The following is a 19,729-nucleotide window of genomic DNA, read 5'->3' on the forward strand; positions in this document are numbered from 1 at the left end:
TATTATAGATAATTTATTTATCTATAAATTATATTTATATCTATAAATTATATTTATAGATAATTTATTTATAGATAATTTATTTTCTTTTGCTTATTATGAATATTATGAGTGGCCTCATGGCTGTAAAAACAACCATGTGCTCCTTGAATTCTAAATATGTAAATGATAGGGGCCCAGTTTGAGTTTCAGATTCCCTGATATCTGAGATCTGATCTAATTTGTTAATTTTCAGCAAATAGTATTCATTGTAATCTATTACTCTATTAATCTAACATTGTCTCTGCCCTTGGGATGTTAATTCGCCAGTCATGCAATTTATTGTATAATATTCTATTTATATAGAAAGATTAAAATATACATATTTGAGGCAACATATAATACCCAGAACCCTTGGAATTGGTGGGGGTGGAGGAGTTATACTGTTGTGTAGACGTTAATATGTCAGTGTGGTTCAGGAGGGACTTCCTTGGTCCAGGGAGACAATATGGCATAAGAATCGCGGGGTAGGATCACATTAAATTTTATTTTGTACTTGGATTTTACTCCTTTCTTCCTGGAAGAAAGATAGCGATAGCACAGCGGGTAGGGCGTTCGCCTTATAAGCAGCCAACATGGCCGACACGAGTTCGATTCCTCCTCCCCTCTCGGAGAGCCCGGCAAGCTACCGAGAGTATTCGATATGCCAGACACAGTAACAACAAAGTCTCCAATGGAGACGTTACTGGGCCTGCTCGAGCAAATCGACGATCAACGGGAGGGCCTTTACCTTTACCTTCCTTGTCATAAAGCAAGCTTTTTTTCCCCCTCCTTGGCATGCAAATAACAAATTTATTTCATATTACTTACCCCAATAAAACTTAAAAGAATGACAAATAGAATTATCAGAAAATAAATCAATAACATTCAATTTGTTATAATTTCTATTTGTTTTTAAGCCTTCTTAATAAAGTAAAGGACAATCATATGAACCATTAGTGCCATACTCAATGCCACATGATGAAAAGTTTCTCCTGTCTTTAAAGGAGCTCTTTAATGGTTCTTGAAAAGCTAGCTTCAATGCTATGAATTCCCTAAGATGTTTCCTGCCCATGAAGCTTGGTATACTTCTTTCAAATCTGAATGATAATTTAGCTGGATAGAATATTCTGGGTGAAGTGATTATTTTGTCATTTTGAATATAACATGTTTTGAAGTTTTCCTAGTTAAGTCTATTTCACTAGGACCCTCCAAGACTCTTTCTTAAATCGTGGTGCCTGTATTCCTCAACACTGAAAAGTTCTTAATGATGATATAACTATTGTTTCTTGATCACATTTGCCTTCCTGTTCTTCAGGGACTCTGATTCTTATTATTATTATTGTTTGATAGTAATATCATTCTTGAATTAATATTAATTTATCCAATAGTTCTTTGGTGTGTTGTTTATTTCTTTTCAGATTATTTTCCACTTTATTCTGTTTCCCAGTGTTTTTCTCCTTCTCATCTTGGAGCTCCTCAATATTTTGCTCAGCTTCTGTTATTCTACTGCTCATAGCTTCAACTGACTTTTACAATTAATTAATTAATTAAATATTTTTATTTGTTTTTAAATTTTATTTTAATAAGGTACCATGGTGTACAAGTTATTCATAGTTGGTAGTTGAGTTTCAGACAAACAGTGTTCCATCTCCAAACCCACCCCCAGTGTCAACATCCCTCAAATAGCATTCCCAGGTTCCTTGTCCTACCTATCCACCCACCATCTCGACAGGCAGCTTTTAAAGTTTGGGTGTTAAAGTTAGGGTCTTATGATTACAGTGTGGTTGACTCTGTAGTTTGGATATTTTGCTCTATCATACTATAACACTACCTATTGACCTGAATCCCTTTGATTCCTGCCCCATTTGCTTTTTATCTATCCCTTCAATTTTCCTCTTTATTTCTTTCCTTCTCCTTATTTCTATGGCCAAAGGTGATCTGGGCATCCCCTATTTAAACCATTGCATTTCCTCATTCAGTTACTCTAAATACAACACATAAGTGGTACCATCCTGTGTTTATTCTTCTTTTTCTGGTTTATCCCATTTAACGTGATATATTCCAGTTCCATCAATGTCCAGCATATTTTATGATTTTTGTATGGAATCTGTCACCCTCTGTGAGTTATTTGAGTTGGTCAAATTTCTCATCTGGTAATTGCCTGATTTCACTAGTCAGGCCTTGTTTAATTTTGATTGCCAATATAATGGGTGTTGATTTTAGGTCCCCATGATCAAGCTCTAGGTCTTTAGTGGGCTTGAGGTTTTTTCCAAGTTTCTATCTGTAACTGATACAGTGCTGGATAACATTGGTTTGCCCGTTCTCCCTGGCCACAGGGAGCTTCAGTTTGTTGATTGCTCCCCCAACTTGTCAATTACTTTTGTCTTCTGATCAGACCCTGCTGACTGGTAAATATTGTTTTCCTCTTCTTCTTAATGTCCTTTGCATGCTTAGTTGCTTCAGAGCAATGACTTTTTGTATGGACACAGGAAGACAGTTAAGAAGACAAGCCTGTAACTTGGCGTTAATTGACTTCAGACAATATAATCTCCTGGACATCTGCTCTCTCGACTTAAGCCTCAGTTGCCATTACTTCCTAGATCCCCAAAAACAGTGTCCCGACGAGGGACTGGATGAACCCAGGGCAAGCGGTGAGCTGCCCTGGCATCGAAATGGGCCTGGCCAAAGTGCCATACTGCTTAACTATAAGTTAAGAACTTGGTCATGAACAAATTCTGTCATGCTCCAAAAAGTAATAACTAGACTTGGGCCCTCCTAGGGTTAGGAATGATTTATCCAGCCTGAACACTGTAGTCTGAGTCTGTGGCGAGCAGCTGGTGGTCAGAAAGCCTTGAAAAATATCTTGTTTGTGCTTCCCAGGGGGAGGGGGAAGGGGAGGAGGATTAATGTTTTGGGAGGCGTGGTTAGAGAAGACGGGGTAAAAGTGATGGCTGGATAGAGTTGAGACGAAGAGGAGGTAGAGTTCAGAAGAGGCAGAGTGGGAGCTGTGGGCAGAGTGAGAGACAGAGTTAGCAAGTGAGAGTTGGAGACAAGCATTGTGGAGCGAGTTAAAGAGAGGGTTGGAGAGAGCTGGGAGAGAGTTGGAGAGAGTTGGGTGAGAGTTGGAGAGAGAGTGGAATGAGTTGTAGGGAGAATTTGGGAGAGATGAGAGATGGAATAAATGGCAACTGATCACCAACCAGTTTGGCCCTCATTCCTCCTTCGTTGGCCCAAGGTAACAGCCATCCTGGATGGGGAAGTGGCTTGAGAGCACTGAAGGCGGGTGGCAAGAGAGAGGCACCCAGAGAGACCCTGAACATGTGATCACTCCTAGAGACACCCGTGTTTACACAGACCAGGAAAGGAGCTTACACAGCCCCACAATGAGGTGGTTACACAGTATAGGAGTTGGGTTCCTCAGTTTCTTCACTGTCCTTTGAGTTTTATGTGGGTTAATGTTGGTGTTTTAGATTACCATTTACTTGGGAACTGATCTGTTCAATTGTTTATACCATGGGGCTGTGGTATAAACACAGGGTCACTGATAATACTAGAGTATGATAGGGGGATTTTGAGCTAGTAACTGTGTTTAGTTGACGCAGATAGATAACTGTGTAAGGTCAGTGAAGTATGGTTATTGTGTTCTCCTGACTTCAAGTGTATTCAGTAATAATCTGGCAAGGACTCTAATGTGTCCATGTGGTTTTGGGTTTGGAGACCTAAAACTTAAATGAGATGGTGCGCCTCTTTGATCTAAGGGTTGGGGTTGGCGGGAAGCATACCCTCAGTATCCTGGACCCAAGACTTTCCATATCCATCCAGAACCTGGTCATGGAGAACACTCTCTTGACTTTTTCTTTTATTTTTAAATTAAAGAACTGTGATTTAATTCAACATAATAGTTAAGTTTTAGGCATAAAACATTTCAACACCAGTACCACCACCAGTGTCTATTGACTTTTTTTTATAGCACTTACCATGTTATTCATTTCTGCCATTCTTGACTGTAGTTTTTTTTAAATTTTGACTCACATACTTTCCTATGCTTTGCTGACTACCTATGCTATGATTTTTTAAACTCATCTTAGTATCACTATGTGAGCATCTTCATCATAGTGTCACTTAAGTACCTTGTCTGAGGATTTACTGCTGTTGTTTATATCTTCAGTGATACTGTTTTTGCTCGTTGAGCTTCAAGGGGGGGTTCTATGTGTTTTCCCCATTGGTTTTCTAGTGTTCTTGCCATTCCAGGGATGATTCTTTGTAGTTAACGCCTCTGGAAGATGCTGAGGAATTAAGCTAGAGGCTGCTCTGTCTTCTCTACTTGTCCCCACAGAATGACCAAAAGAATAACTGTAAGCAGCATGCAACTTGTTGAGTAGATCTGTCTCATGGCCATGTAAATGGCAACATGCTTCAGGAGCTGTGATGTGGGCCCTTGATATGGTGCAGGTTGGGTTGAAGGCTGCTGGGACCCACCTGGGATGGACGGGCCTCTTTTTCAAGTTCTGCCTCCTGTTCAGAAAGGCCCAATAATATCAGCTGGAGGTAAGCCTCACCTTTGATGGTGGAGAAGCAATCAGAAGATTAGACTGTACTCCATTATTTTTAAGAGACTGGCAAGCTTTTTCTCATTTCCTAGTACTACCCCACTATTGCTCTAAGGCAAGGTAACTTGACAGCACTTGCTCTAGTTTGTTTGACTCCTTTGTTATAATTATTAAAAATTGTTGGTAAACTGTATAAAGATGTTGAATAAAGACATTTGGCTGTCTATTAACAGAAGCCTTCTTAGACATGCTGTTGTGGTACTATAGATGGCCAGCACAATTGGAAGCAGCATTTGCAAGTATAATATTTTTAAAAGAAAAATCACCATAATAACATTTGTTCATAAGAAGAAAATTAGAATCCAGAGTCAGTGCACTAACTTCTGGAAAGTTTCTATTCAGTTAGTTGCTGGTGTTGGAATATTTTGGAGGTAGGATGTGGGATGGGGAGGGTTCTTGTCATTGATGGCTTCCATTATTGTTAACAAGAGCTTGGCTATTGCTCCTGATATGTCTTCCAGTCAGTTAGAAAGAGTCTACAAATTCCAGCTACTTTGCCAAATGGAAAGATTCTCTGTTTACAGAAAAAACACAGTGCTTGCCTCTTCCCCATCATTAAACAGGCCGAATATACTTAGCAGAACTTTTCCACTTAGGTATCCAAGTTAAGGCTATCAGTGACTTTTTACTTGAAGTCTAAACATTTAAGAATCATTTTTTAGGGCAAACTATTCACAGGCCCTTTCAAAAGGAATCAAATAAATAGTTTGGGGGATTTCCATCTTGGAATTAGGATGTTTATTCAAGAAGCTCTAATAAAGCCCTCTTTCAAACCCATGAAAATTATAGTCAGAATCAAGTGGCAGACTAAGGATTCAGGAAATAGCTATTGATTTGTGAGAGTTGGGGGAAGAAAGGGCCAGCAAAGGAAGCAACTCGATGAGAAACTGTGACTAATGATTCTTATTTCCTCCACGTTTGAAAAGCATTCCCCCAGCAAGGGAGCTTAAAACATTTCACTTCCAGATTCGTCCACCCTATAGGTATGAGGAGTAAGTATCATGGCAGGCTTCAGTCTGTGCTTTTCTGAATAAAGGCTGACACATTAGCTTCAAGACATAGTGAAAAGAGAGTTTTTCAATAAGGGATTACAGGGCAAGAAGGAAAGTACAAAGCCTTGTGCCCAAGCGATTGGGCATGAACCAGGAAAGAATCTGAGGAGAACTGGCAAGGGGAAAATGATTGGAGAAAATTTTACCACAAAATTTTCCAGAGGGATGCCAGAGAGTGCCCATAGATGAGCCCTATGCAGGGAGAGAGGCATGACAGAATGCAAAACTGATCTATATGGCACAAACCTGCCATTCTATATACTTTTAAAAGCCTCTCATTAGGCAAGAAATCCTAAATAAATGAAGAAAATACGGTATCAAAAAAGGCCCAGAGAAGTATTAGTGATGAGTTGAAAAAGACTGCTGAAAGTCCCTGCAGAAAAATTGAGCCTAAGCCCTGGCCAGCCATGGTCTCTGGAAACTGAGGAAGCCGAGGTGTTAGGGGCCCTGCATTTTACCTGGAATCACCATTTTGCCTGGAGGTCACAATTGGACATGACCCTTGAAGTGGATAAGGAAGAGGAGGGCTACTTGAGTCGCCCAGGTTGGCTACACCAACCCAGAGAGTCCCTGGAAACTGAGGCAGCCAAAGTGTTGAGGGCCCTGTTTTTTACTCTGGGTCACCATTCCACACCCTCAGATCACCAAGAACACCCCCCACCCAGAGAGGATGGATTAGAAAATTGAAACCAACACTCTGCTGCCTGCAAGAAACACATTTGAACATTCAGAGCAAATACAGACTCAGAATCAAAGGTTAGAAGATGACTCTTAAAGTACAGTAACCCCTGAAAAAGGCTGGGGTGGCCATAGACAACATAAAAAATCAGACAACATGAACTTCAGGCTGAAAAAAGTTATGAGACATTCCTTTTATGATAAAGGGGTATACATACCAGGAAGAACTTACACTCTTAAATGTATATGCACCTAATGAGGGACCAGCAAAAATGAAACTGCTAATATATTTGAAGAAAGACATTGATAGGAAAACATTAGTAGTTGGAAATTTCAACACTGCTTTTTCACCTATCAATAGATCAACTAGACAAATCTCAGCAAGGAAATACTTTGAGGGAAGAAATGGAAGAGAGAGGGGGTAAATAGATATATACAGGCCCATTCATGCTCAAAGGTAGAATACACATTCTTCTCCAATACACATAGGACATTCTACAAGATAGATCACATACTGGGATGCAAAACATACCTCCAAAAATTTAAGCACATAGAAATCATATCAGCTATCTTCTCATCCATGATGCACTGAAAGTAGAAATTAATCATAAAAAGAAATAGAGAAACAACTCAAACACCTGGAAATAAAATAGTTAATTGCTAAACAACGATTCGGTCAGGGAGTCAAAGAGGAAATTAAAATATTCATGGAAACAAATGAGAAAGAGGACACTACCTACCAGAACTTGAAGGATACAGCAAACTTGGTGTAATGTACAAAGTTCAATGCTATGCAGGCATTTATCAGGAAGGAAGAAAGGCCCAACTAAGTAACTTGACTGCACAATTTAAGAAACTGGAAAATGACCAGCAAAAGGATCCCAAAGTGGCAAGAAGAAGGAAATAATAAAACTTAGAATAGAAATTAATAAACTGGAATCCCCCCAAATATTTAAAAGATCAATAAAACCAAGAGCTGGTTCTTTGAAAAAATAAATAAGATGAGTAAATCACTAGCAAGACTCACAAATAAAGATAAAGGTAATTCTAAAAAATGAATCATAAATGAAAAAGGGGGCATCACAACAGACTTAACAGAATTTCAAAGGTTCACCAGAGATCATCATAGATTACTCTGAGAATCTTTATCCCAAAAATTTTTAAAAATGAAAAAATGAATACAATAGAATTCCTGGAATTTCTATATGCTTCTAAGACTGAACCAAGATTATTTGTAATACCTAAACAGACCTGCCACTATCATGGAAATTGAAATAGTTATCAAAAGTCTACCCCAAAACAAAAGCCCAGGCATAAATGGATTTAAGTCTTTAAAGAGGCCCTACTGCCAATCATTTTCTTCTTCCAGGAAATTAAAGAAACAAAACAGCCCCAGTTTCTATTAGGCAAATAACACCCTGATGTCACAAGCTGATAGAGACACCACCAAAAAGAAAATTACAGGCTGATATTCCTGAAGATGGAAATGTCCTCAACAAATTAAAAGCGAATAGAATACAATAATTCAGCAAAAACACCATACACCATGACCAAGTAGGATTCATCCCAGGGATTCAAGGATGATTTAACATATGCAGGTCAATCAACATGATACTTCATATCAATAGAGGAAAAGATAAAAACCATATGATCATATCAATAGATGCAGAGAAAACATTTGACAAGATCCGGCACACAATTGTGATAATAACTCTCACCAAAATGGGGATTGAAGGAACTTTCCTCAATATAGTCAAAGCCATCTACCACAAGCCCACAGCAAGCATTATTCTCAATGGGGAGTGTGTAAACACTCACAAAGGACAGGCAAGGGAAATGGCAGTGGCCTATCTCTCCCGCCACCTGCGTTCGGTCATCTCAGGCCGTTTCCCCACTTCAGGGAGGTTGATGGCGATGGTCCGGCGAACGAAGGAAATGAAGGCCAGGCTGGTTGGTCTAGCAGCAGTTTATTACAAGGAAGAAGTGTATGTCATAGAGGCCTCAGGATCTCTCAAGCACGTGCTCTCTGGTTCTCTCAAGCACATGTTCCCAGGTTCTCTATGGCACGTGTCCGCACGTGTTCCCCGCACGTGTCCCCCTGAGACCCCTGAAATCTCCCTTATATGGATCATGGTACCTCTAAAGGGAGCAATACAGTGATGTCATCAAAAAGAGTTACAGAAAGAACAATGAGATGGCAGAACATACATTGTTTCTATACATCTGCAGGTCAGTGATCTTGACCTCACCCTACACAAGCTGCAAGCATTTGGATAGCATATCAGAGACCAGCCTGCTAGAGCTTGAAATCTACATCTCAATGACTACCCTGCCTCTTACAGTAAGATTTCTGTGAGATAAGGGAAGCTGCCTCATTCTCACTGAGGGCAGATGAAGGGGAGAAATGTAAGGTCTCATCCAAGCTAGTCAGGACACATGGGAAGGCTGCTTCTAGGACAGATTCTCATATAGCAGATCAACTCACACTAGAAGAGAATTCCCTGGATGTGTTTCTGTTCTCCTTGTCTGATCAACATATAAGCATATATAATAGAAGTCATTTGTATGGATACAGTAAGAAATACCTTAAGCTTATAGAATTGCTCCCCTAGGGCTCCATCTCAGACTGCAGTGCTCAGGCCAGACACCTTTCCTATTCTTAGCAGCAGGGTCCTAGTCTCGTCGTTACTTTTGGATCATGACAGCATTTGCCTATGATCAAACTCTTAACCTATAGTTAAGAATCGTGGCACCTTGGCCTGGCCCATCGCGATGCCAGGGTAGCACATAACTTACAGGCTTGCCCTGGTTCCATCCAGTCCCACGTCGGGACCTTGCTTTTGAGGTGCTAGGAAGTGAGGGCAACTGAGGCTTAAGTTGAGAAAGCAGATGCCCAGGAGTGAATAATATTCAAGGCCAATCAACTCCTAAGTTACAAAGCATAATATTAATTAATTGTCTTTCTGTATCTATACAAAAAGGGCATAGCATAAACTATTCAAAGGACACAAGGAGAGGAGAAAGGCAATATTAACTTGCAGTGCAAGTTCAGTGTCCTAGAAGGATGAGACTTTACAAATTGATTGGGGAGAGAGCACAGAAGTGGTTACAGATAACAAAGTAATGGGAGTGACTTGGGGGAACTGTGATGGGTGCAACCTGATAAACCTCACCTCCTTGTACTCCAACAGGGGAGAAACCAAAAGCCTTCCTTCTAAGATTAGGGACAAAACAAGGAAGCCCACTCTCACCACTCCATTTCTATACATTACTTGAGTATCAATTAGGAAAGAAAAAGATAGCAAGGGCATCCAGATATCAAATAAAGAATTCAAGATCTCACTGTTTGCAGGTGACATGATACTATACTTAAAAAATCCTAAAGAATATACAAAGAAGCTCCTAGAAACAATAGATTTGTGTAGGAATGTGGAAAGTTACAAAATTAATACACAAAAGTATGTGGATTTTCTATACACAAATAATGAAGGAGAAAAAAGATATTTAAAAGACAGTTGAATTCACAATTGTGCCTTAGAAAATTAAGTACCTCTGAATCAGCTTAACTAAAGAGTTGAAATACCTATACAAACAAAATTACAAAATAATACCTCAAGAAATAAAAGAGGACATTAGGAAATAAAAACACATCCCCTGCTCACAGATTGGGAGGATTTATATCATCAAAATGGCAACATTCCCCAAAGCATTATACAGTCTCAATGCAGTTCTTCTAAGGAGCCCCTTGTCATTTTAAAAATAAGTAGATCAAATGCTCCTAAAATTTGCATGAAATAATAAACACAACACCATCCTCTGAATTTCTAAAGCAATCTTTGGGAAAAAGAAGATGGGAGACATCACTTTCCCCAGTTTCAAACTGTACTACAAAGCAGTAATAATTAAAACAGCATAGTATTGTTATAAAGACATATCCTCAGATCAATGGAATAAATTTTAATATCCTGAGACAATCCATCAGGCATGTGATCAGTTAGTCTTCCACAAATTTTCCAAAAAAATAAAAAAGGACTCAGACCTGTTTCTAATGCCATGCATAAAAGTTGAATCAAAATGTATTAAATACCTTGATATCAGACCTGAATCCATAAGTCATAGGGAAAGTAAAGGCAGAAATCTTTATGACAATGAAACTAAAGATGTCTTTAAGGATGAGTACTACTGACGAAGTAAGTGGGAACAAAAATAAACAACATGGAACTACATTAAACTAAGAAGCTTCTGGATATCAAAGAAAATGATGACCAGAATACAAAGATACAAAGACAGCTCACAGAATGGAAAATATTAATTATCCAACACTCATCTGATAAAGGGTTAATATCTAAGATATATAAGGCACTGGTAGAACTTTATAAGAAATATACATACAACCCTTGGGCTGGAGCGATGGCACAGCAGGTAGGGCATTTGCCTTGCACGCGGCCGACCCAACTACGAATCCCAGTATCTCATGGTCCCCAGAGCACTGCCAGGAGTAATTCCTGAGTGTAAAGCCAGGAATAACCCCTGATCATCGCCGGGCATAACCCAAAAAGAAAAAAAGAAAAAAGAAATATACATACAACCCTATCAAAAAATGCAAAGAAGAGATGAACAGAAACTTCCTCAAAGAAGAAATACAAATGGCCTAAATCCACATAAAAAATGCTACATTACTTATTATCAAGGAGATGCAAATCAAAACAGTGAGATAATCTCATGTCACAAAGACTGGCACACATCAAAAAGAACAACCTGTTCTGGTGTGGGGTGAAGTGAAAGGGACTCTCATTCATTGCTGGTGGGAATTCTGATTGATCCAGCTTTTCTTTTAAGACAATGTTGACATTCCTTAAAAAAACTACAAATTGAGCTTCCATAGGACAGAGCAATGCTGCTCCTGGATATTTATACTTGATCACTTGGTCACTTGACTTCCCGTTAATCGTTGATTTGCTCGAGCGGGCGCCAGTAACGTCTCCATTTGTCCCTGTCGCGTGCTAGTGTAGCCCAATGGCATCTGTTCGCTCTGGGAACACGAAGAGCCTCAAACCGATTGTTCATGATCTTGACGAAGAAGTCTGACCATCTGGTAGGTGGGCGGCCACGCGGTCTTTTGACATCCCGTGGAATCCAGTCGGTAACAGCTCTAGTCCAGCGGTCGTCTTTAAATCTCATTACGTGACCAGCCCATCTGATTTTTGACACCTTGGCAAACGAGACAGCGTCCCTGATTCTTGATCGTTGACGGAGGTCAGAACTCCGGATTCTTTCTCTCATTTGACTGAAACATGATATTCCAGGCATAGCTCTTTCAATTCCTCAGATATTTATAGGGATATTTATACTAGAGCCCAAAAATACAATGCAGAAAAGCCATCTGTACTCCTGTGTTCATTGCAGCACTAGTCACAACAGCCAGAATCTGGAAACAGCCCGAGTGCTTGAGAACAGATAAGTGGATAAAGAAACTATAGTGTAGCGACACAATTGAATACTACGCAGGTGTTAGGAAAAATGAAGTTTGAAGGCATGAAATTTGCTTATATATGGATAACTATGGAGCGTTTCATGCTGCGTGAAATGAGTCAGAGGGCGAGGGACAGACATAGAATGGCTGCATTTATTTGTAAGACTTAAAAAAAACCAACATGATATATGAATAGTACCCAAAGATAGAGGAACAAAGGTCAGGAGAACTGGTCCATGATAGGAAGCTTGCCACAAAGGGGAAGGAGGAGTGTAGTTAGTACAGAGAAGATACCACTGTGACAGTGATAGTTGGAAATGATCACTCTGGACAGAGCTGAGTGCTGAAAGGAGCTAAAGTAATATGCATGATACCCTTTCCGTAACAGTATTACAATCCACAGTGCCTAAAAAGAAATAAGACAGAGAGAAAGAGAGAGAGAAAGGGAGAAAGAGAGGGGAAGAGGAGGAGGAGAAGGAGGGGGAGGGGGAGAGGAGGGGGATGAGATGATCAGGAGGGTCTGCCACAGAGACAGTCTGTGTAGGAAAACTGCAGATATTGGTGATAGGAAATGGGCATTTGTGAAGGGATGGGTGTTGGAACATTGTATGACTGAAACTCAGTCATGAACAACTTTGTAACTGTATGGTCACGGTCCTCCTGTTGTTCATCGATTTGCTCAAGTGGGCCCAGTAACGTCTCCATCATGAGACTTGTTACTGTGTTTGGCATATCGAATACGTCATGGGTAGCTTGCCAGGCTCTGCCGTGTGGGCGAGATACTCTCGGTAGCTTGCCGGGCTCTCCGAGAGGGGTGGAGGAATCGAACTCGGGTCAACCATGTTAGCCGCTTGTAAGGCAAACGTCCTACTGCTGTGCTATTGCTCCAGCCCTTGTAACTGTATATGATTCAATAAAATTAAAAATTAAAAAACCTGGAGATCTATGAAAAGTGTGTTTTGATCAAAATGACAAAGCTGGACAAATACCTGGAAGTAAATGTACAAGTATAATAGTTTCGAAGTACCCACATTGGAGATCAAAGACTGGGTAATTGTAAAGGAAAAGCTAGTTTAGCTAAATGCCACCGACAATATTTCATACTTTCTACCATATGCTTATAATGACCCTATGTAAATATCCTCCTGTATTGTGATTCACTTATGTCGTCTAAGAAATGAGCTCTTTGAATTCCATACTTCATTTCAAGATTTTTAATTTAATTACAGCATTTAATTTAATTTTAACATAATTTTAATTCTTTTCTTCAATGAAGAAGAGAAACATATATGTACCATATGATCTCCTTATCACGTAGATTTGCTTAACTCAGCAGTGATATAACTCCTATGGAGGTTTTGATAGATCCATAGTTCCCAGTTGGGTTTCAGTCACCGGTGGTGGTTAACTGGCAACTTAATATACCCATTAGCTACATGACATGGTTCAGGCATTTAGAAAAAGAACTTTTTATTTTATCTGTTGGGTTTTGGGGGTTCACCTGGCAGTGCTCAGGGTTTCTGGCTCTAAACTTAGGGATTATTCCTGGCAAGGCTCAGGGAGCATATGGGGTGCCAGGGATCAAAACCAGTGAGCCATTTGCAAGGTAAGTGCCTTACCCACTGTTCTATATCTCCATTCCCAGAAAAGAAATGATTTATTGAAGGGCAAATTTTTAAAAATTTATTAATAAAATTTTAATTATTTTAAAAATTTCATTATTTTAATTATTTTCATATACCATGTTTTTCCTTCTGTCCTTTTATTTTTAACTTATATTTCTTTACTGAAATCTTTTGATTTACAGTAGTGTTATTCGTTTTTTTCCATGCATATAATTCCAACACCACACCCATAAACAGTATACCCGTATCCCTCCATTGAAGGGGCAGACTTTTAAAAATACACAGTGGTGTTGCCTCTGAGTAGATGTAGTTTGAGAGTGCCTTTGATGGTGAATAGAGTATTGGGTGATTAAAGCTGACATCAATTGCAATAACTTAATGTTAACTATTATTTAAAATCACCTAGAGCTTTCACATTTTCTGATACCCATACCGAGACTTGCAGAAATCAGATCAGATCACTTAGGAAAGGACTGAGTATCAACATTTTATTTTGTTAAAAGTCCCTCAGATTTTTTCTATGCTTATGCAGGATGAGAACTGCTGGGTTAAATAAAACCATGCCAGTGTCTGACATACCCTGGATGCTCAAGGGCTCTCATTGCATCCTTCTCTTTGAATAATTACCCACCCCCACGCCCCTGTCCCACTCCACATTCTACTTTCTGAACTTGCACCGGGTAGTATAGTGTCAAATTTGACCTTAAAGCATGTATCACAGATGACTCGAGCCTGGGTTTGGAAAAGTTGTTTATACCACCATGTTGAAAAATACAGAACTCTCCACTTTTAATCTACTGTCTCATCACTTCTTCCATGTGTTTATCTTCTTAAGCACTAAAAAGAGTTAAGTAGTACTTAAGTAGTACTCAACTCTTTTTACCTGTAAGTCACAGTGTTCATGGTTTTAGGCAGAATTCTGATTTCTTTATCCCTGGAGAGCGAATTTAGCCAAACCTTTTTAAGCCACTTCAGAAGTATCAAGATGGAAAAACAGTTTAAGGAATAAAGTGAGTTCTTAAAATAGAATACAACTCCTACATTTCAGTAAAAATGCCTTCATGTTTTCCAGGCATTTTTGAACTCTTAAGCATTTATAAAATCACTTATGAATCTTGTTGAAAAATAAATAAAATGCACTTGTTCTCATTAAGAAAAGAGATCTTTTCCATCTTAGTTGGTATTGTTGAAGGATTTAAAAAGAAGTCCAAAAATTTAGCAAAGGAGTACATTACTAGTGACATATTGGTCACAGATGTGCTGGTAGAACTCTAGTTTCTTCCTGTAATTAGTATTTAAGTGCCCACAAATTACATATGAAAGTCAAGATAACCTCCTTTTAAAAGGGAATGTTGAGAAGTTGTTATAGTCTCAAAATCTTCATTGTTCTAAAGTTGTTGTTATAAAGTCATGTGAGACATGTCCACTTGCTAGTTATGTTTTTATTAGAGATGTTGTGTTTTATGATGCCAACCTTTATTTATTATAGTCAGTTCTAGATATTTTAAGAAAGTTCAGATACTCCTTTCAATTCTTATGAATTATAAGATTTTCTTTCCTCCCTCTCTCCCTCCCTCTCTCCCTCCCTCTCTTCCTTCCCTCCTTCCTTCCTTCCTTCCTTCCTTCCTTCCTTCCTTCCTTCCTTCCTTCCTCCCTCCCTCCCTCCCTTCCTCCCTCCCTCCCTTCTTCCCTCCCTCCCTTCTTCCCTCCCTCCCTTCCTTCTTTCCTCTCTTCCTTCCTTTCTCCTTTCCATTTTCCTTTCTTTTTCTTCAGAAAATCAGGAAAGCAACTGTCAAGAGGCACAAGAGAACACTAGTTACTTTAGTGCTTGAGTTAGTTATCCTTTGAAGCAGAGTATGAAGTTTGACCAAATTGTGTTCAGTTGTAGAAAATCCTAAAAGGATCTTGAGATTTTTTTATGAGCCAATTCTGGAGAGTTTCAAGTTATCTTGGAGGTAATTGTGTTGGCACCAGAGTGCTGATAAAACTTAGTAACATTTTTCAAAGCCATTTGTAATAGATTAACATAATTCTTAGCCTTAGACCGTTACTATAAGGATCGAAAGAAGAGATATATTGTCAATGTAAAAGGACGACATGTTTGTTCCCTGGCATTGCACTGTTTCTCCAGGAAATACCGGGAGTGACCCAGATCACAGATCCAATAGTAAGGCCTGAACCACTGAATGTGACCTGACACACGATCCCCCAAAATAATAAGAACCAAGGAAAATATGAACATAACAATTTTGTCCCATGATTAGAAAACTAAACAGGGGGAGCTAGAGATAGTACAGCGGGGAAGGCATGTGCCTTGCATGTAGCCAATGCGGGCTTGATCTTCAGCATCCCCTATGGTCCCCAAAGCACTGCCGGGAGTAATTCCTGAATACAGAACCAGGAGTAACTCCTGAGATTGGTGGGTGTGACCCAAAAAGAACACACAAAAATAAAAGGAAAAAAGAAAAGAATACAGGGAATAACTTTCCTAGAGGGATGACAATTATCTCAATTCTCATCATGTTATGGAACAATAAACCCGCTCTAGTAGCTAAAGCAATCCTTGGAGAAAAGAAGATGGGTGGCATCACTTTCCGTAACTTCAAATTTTATTACAAAGCAGTAGTAATTTAAAAAGCATGCCATTGGACTAGAAACAGACACGCAGACCAATGGAAAAAAGTTGAATATCTTGTCACAGGCTCTCAAATATATGATCACTTAATCTTTGATAAAAAAAAGCAAGAAATGTGAAGTGGAGCAATACTCTTCAACAAGTGGTGCTGGCAAAACTGAACAGCTACCTCCAAAAAGATAAACTCTGACCTCTGTCTAATGCCAGGCACAAAGGTCAGATCAAAGTGGATTAAAGACCTCAGCATCAGACATGAATCCCTTAGGTACATTGAGGAGAATATAGGCAGAACCCTCCAAGACTTTGAAGCCAAAGGGATCTTTAAAGATGAAACACCACTAACCGAGCAAGTGGAAACAAGCATAAATAAATGGGACTACATTAAGCTAAGAAACTTCTGCATCTCAGAAGAAACAGTGACCAAAACCAAAGGGGATGGAATGGGAAAAACCAAACATGGAATGGGAAAGATTATTTGCCCAATACACATCTGATAAGGGGTTAATATTCAGAATATACAAGACACTAGTAGAATTGTACAAGAAAAAACCTCCAACTCCCTCAAAAAAATGGAGAGAAGAAATGAACAGATGCTTCCTCAAAAAAGAAATACAAATGGCCAAAATCTACATGAAAAAATGCTCTACATCATTAATCATCAGGGAGATGCAAATTAAATCAACAATGAGATATCATCTTAAACCACAGAGACTGGCACACATAAAAAAGAACAGGAACAACAGTTCTGGTGCGGATGTGGGGAGAAAGGGATTCTTTTTCATTGTTGGTGGGAATGCAGAGTGGCCCACCCTTTTTGAAAAACAATATGGGCATTCCTTGAAAAACTAGAAATTGAGCTTCCATATGACCCCACAATACCACTTCTGGGAATATATACCGAGGGTGCAAAAAAGATAGTAGAAATGACATCTGTTCCTGTATGTTTGTTGCAGCACTTTCCACAATGGCCAGAATCTAGAAACAACCCAAGTGCCCAAGAACAGATGACTGGTTAAAGAAACTTTGGTACATCTACTCAATGGAATACTATGCAGCTGTTAGGAAAGATGAAGTGATGAAGTTTGCTTATAAGTGGATGGTCATGGAGAGTATCATGCTAAGTGAAATTGAGTCAGAAAGAGAGGGACAGTTAGAATGGTTGCACTCATCTGTGGAATATAAAATAACATAATATGAGACTTACACCCTATGACAGTAGACATAAGGGCCAGGAATATTGCTCCAGAGTTGGAAGCCTGCCTCATGAGCTGGGACAGAAGGCAGCTGGAATATAGAGGGGATCACTAAGTCAATGGTGGTTGAAGGGATTGTTTGGGATGGGAGATGTGTGCTGAAAGTAGATAAAGGACCAAACATGATAGCTTCTCAGTATCTGTTTTGCAAACCATAATGCCCAAAAGTAGAGAGAGTATGAGGGAAATTGTCTACCATAGAGGCAGGGGGAGTCAGTGGGATGGGGACAGATACTGGGGACGTTGGTGGAAATGTGCATACATGGAGGGATGAGTGTTTGATCATTGTATGACTGAAACTCAAATATGAAAGCTTTGTAACCATTGCTCACTGTGATTCAATAAAAAAATATTTTTATCATGTTTAAAGTGATAGACTAAGTAGCTTGAAGTGCCATGTACATTGAAGTGATATGAAATTGAACTAAAAGAGAAAGTAGAAAAATGTGTTTTACCTATGTAAAAAACTTAATTATAAAAATTATATATGGATTTATTTTCTGAGATAGAGGTAGAAAACTTACATTTTAATTCAATAAGTTTATCACTGTCACTGTCACTGTCCTCCCATTGTTCATTGATTTGCTGGAGTGGGCCCAGTAACATTGTGAGACTTGTTACTGTGTTTGGCATATCGAATACGTCACAAATAGCTTGCCAGGCTTTGTTGTGCAGGCGAGATACTCTTGGTAGCTTGCCAGGATCTCTGAGAGGTGTAGAGGAATCGAACTCAGGTTGGCCATGTTGGCCATGTTGGCCGCTTGCAAGGCAAACCCCTACCGACTGTGCTGCTGTCAAGATGGCCGAGTGATCTAAGGCACCAGACTCAAGCTCCGCTTCCCCAATAAGCTTATACACTTTAAAATTCTTTGGTATCTAAATATTTATAAGCTTTCATGGGATAGCACTCTGAAAAAATGATCTGAGAAAGATTTCAAGTTTTTTATTCTTTTTGTTTCTTCCATTTACCTAGGAAAGTGACGATATTTGAGGACACTAATCAGAACATTCACCTGAAAAACCTATCTCTTCAGCAGGCAACCACGGAGGAAGAAGCACTAAACCTGCTTTTCTTAGGGGACACGAACAGAATGATTGCAGAGGTAAACAGCTTTTTCCTGCATGTTGTTTTTTCCAAATTATATGATATAATGGAGTTTTAGGGCAACAATCATCTGAAAAATAATTTTGTTCAAATCTGGTTTAAATCAGGAAACCTAGATCCAAAGAAATGAGAAGACTGGGGCTGGAGTTATATACAGCGGGTAAGGCTTACACATGCCCAGCTCTAGTTCGATCTCCAGTATCCCAGTTGGAAGCCCAATAACCACCAGGATTAGTTCCTGAGCAAAACTAAAAACAAACAAAAAGAAGTGGGAAGACTTTCTCAAGGTCATCCAAGGTCATCCAAGTAATGAGTTCGGACTTAAATCTTAGTTATCTTAATTTTTTATTTTTTGATGTTGTCTAACTTGTTTTGTAGCGGATTGATTAATAACAATTAACTAGATGTGTTAATTTTATAAATTTTTGCATAATTTTTAAAATATAAAAAATACATGATTTGTTCTTCCTAACCTTTGATCATCCATTGTCATCCATTGTCATCAAATGTTAACAGTCATATATTTTCTTGTAGTAAATGAATTAATATATGAAAAACATTTAAAACAGGCATGGGATATAGACAGATCTGAGCATAAAATCATTGTATATAGTATAAGTATATATCAGATCCAAGTTTGGGACATACTTCTTCCAAGAACTATTTGTTGTTATTTGTTGTAAACCTAACAGGGCATCTAAACTTTACCTGGAGATTTTGGGCAGTAGCAAAAACTGGTCCCCTTAGAACAGGGACTTTAACCTCACCCACTTACTGAGTGGAGTTGAAGGGTTGCAAAACTCTTATCCAGTGACACTGCTGTAAAATGAATGGAGTACCCAAATGAGAAGGCCTCCCAATTAAAAAGCTACTCCAGCCTTACTGTCCTGATAAAAATATTGAATGCCCTGAACAAACACGATGACCTCTTAGCACCTGTATTGCAAACCATAATCCACAAGGGAAAAGGAGAGTGAGCAAGAAGGAAAGTGCCTCCTATAGAGGGAGGCTGGGGCGCGGGGTGGGGGGGGGGGGGTGGGAGAAACAGGGGACATTGGTGATAGAAAATGTACACTGGTGGAGGGATGGGTGCTGGATCATTGTATGACTGAATCCCAATTATGAACATCTTTGTAATGGTCTATCTCACGGATATTCAATTAAAAAAATAATGTGGAGCTCATGCCCAATTCAATCAGCTTAATCAATGGCTGAATAAACAGCAGTACTATTACATTTAAAAATATATAAATTAAAACCTAATTCATAGAGTGGAA

The 19,729-nt window shown here is 39.1% G+C and overlaps 1 protein-coding gene across 1 annotated transcript in view; it reads left to right on the top strand.

The window, feature by feature from the left end:
• Positions 1-19,729, top strand: part of KIF6 (kinesin family member 6) — a 672,206-nt gene that overhangs the window by 208,099 nt on the left and 444,378 nt on the right. Inside the window, exon 6 of the mRNA XM_056137333.1 lies at positions 18,321-18,450. Coding sequence (XP_055993308.1) covers positions 18,321-18,450 — 130 coding nt within the window. The remainder of the gene's footprint in view (positions 1-18,320; positions 18,451-19,729) is intronic.

This window comes from Sorex fumeus, unplaced genomic scaffold (genome assembly GCF_029834395.1).
Source record: "Sorex fumeus unplaced genomic scaffold, SorFum_2.1 ptg000123l, whole genome shotgun sequence".
Lineage (NCBI taxonomy): Eukaryota > Metazoa > Chordata > Mammalia > Eulipotyphla > Soricidae > Sorex > Sorex fumeus.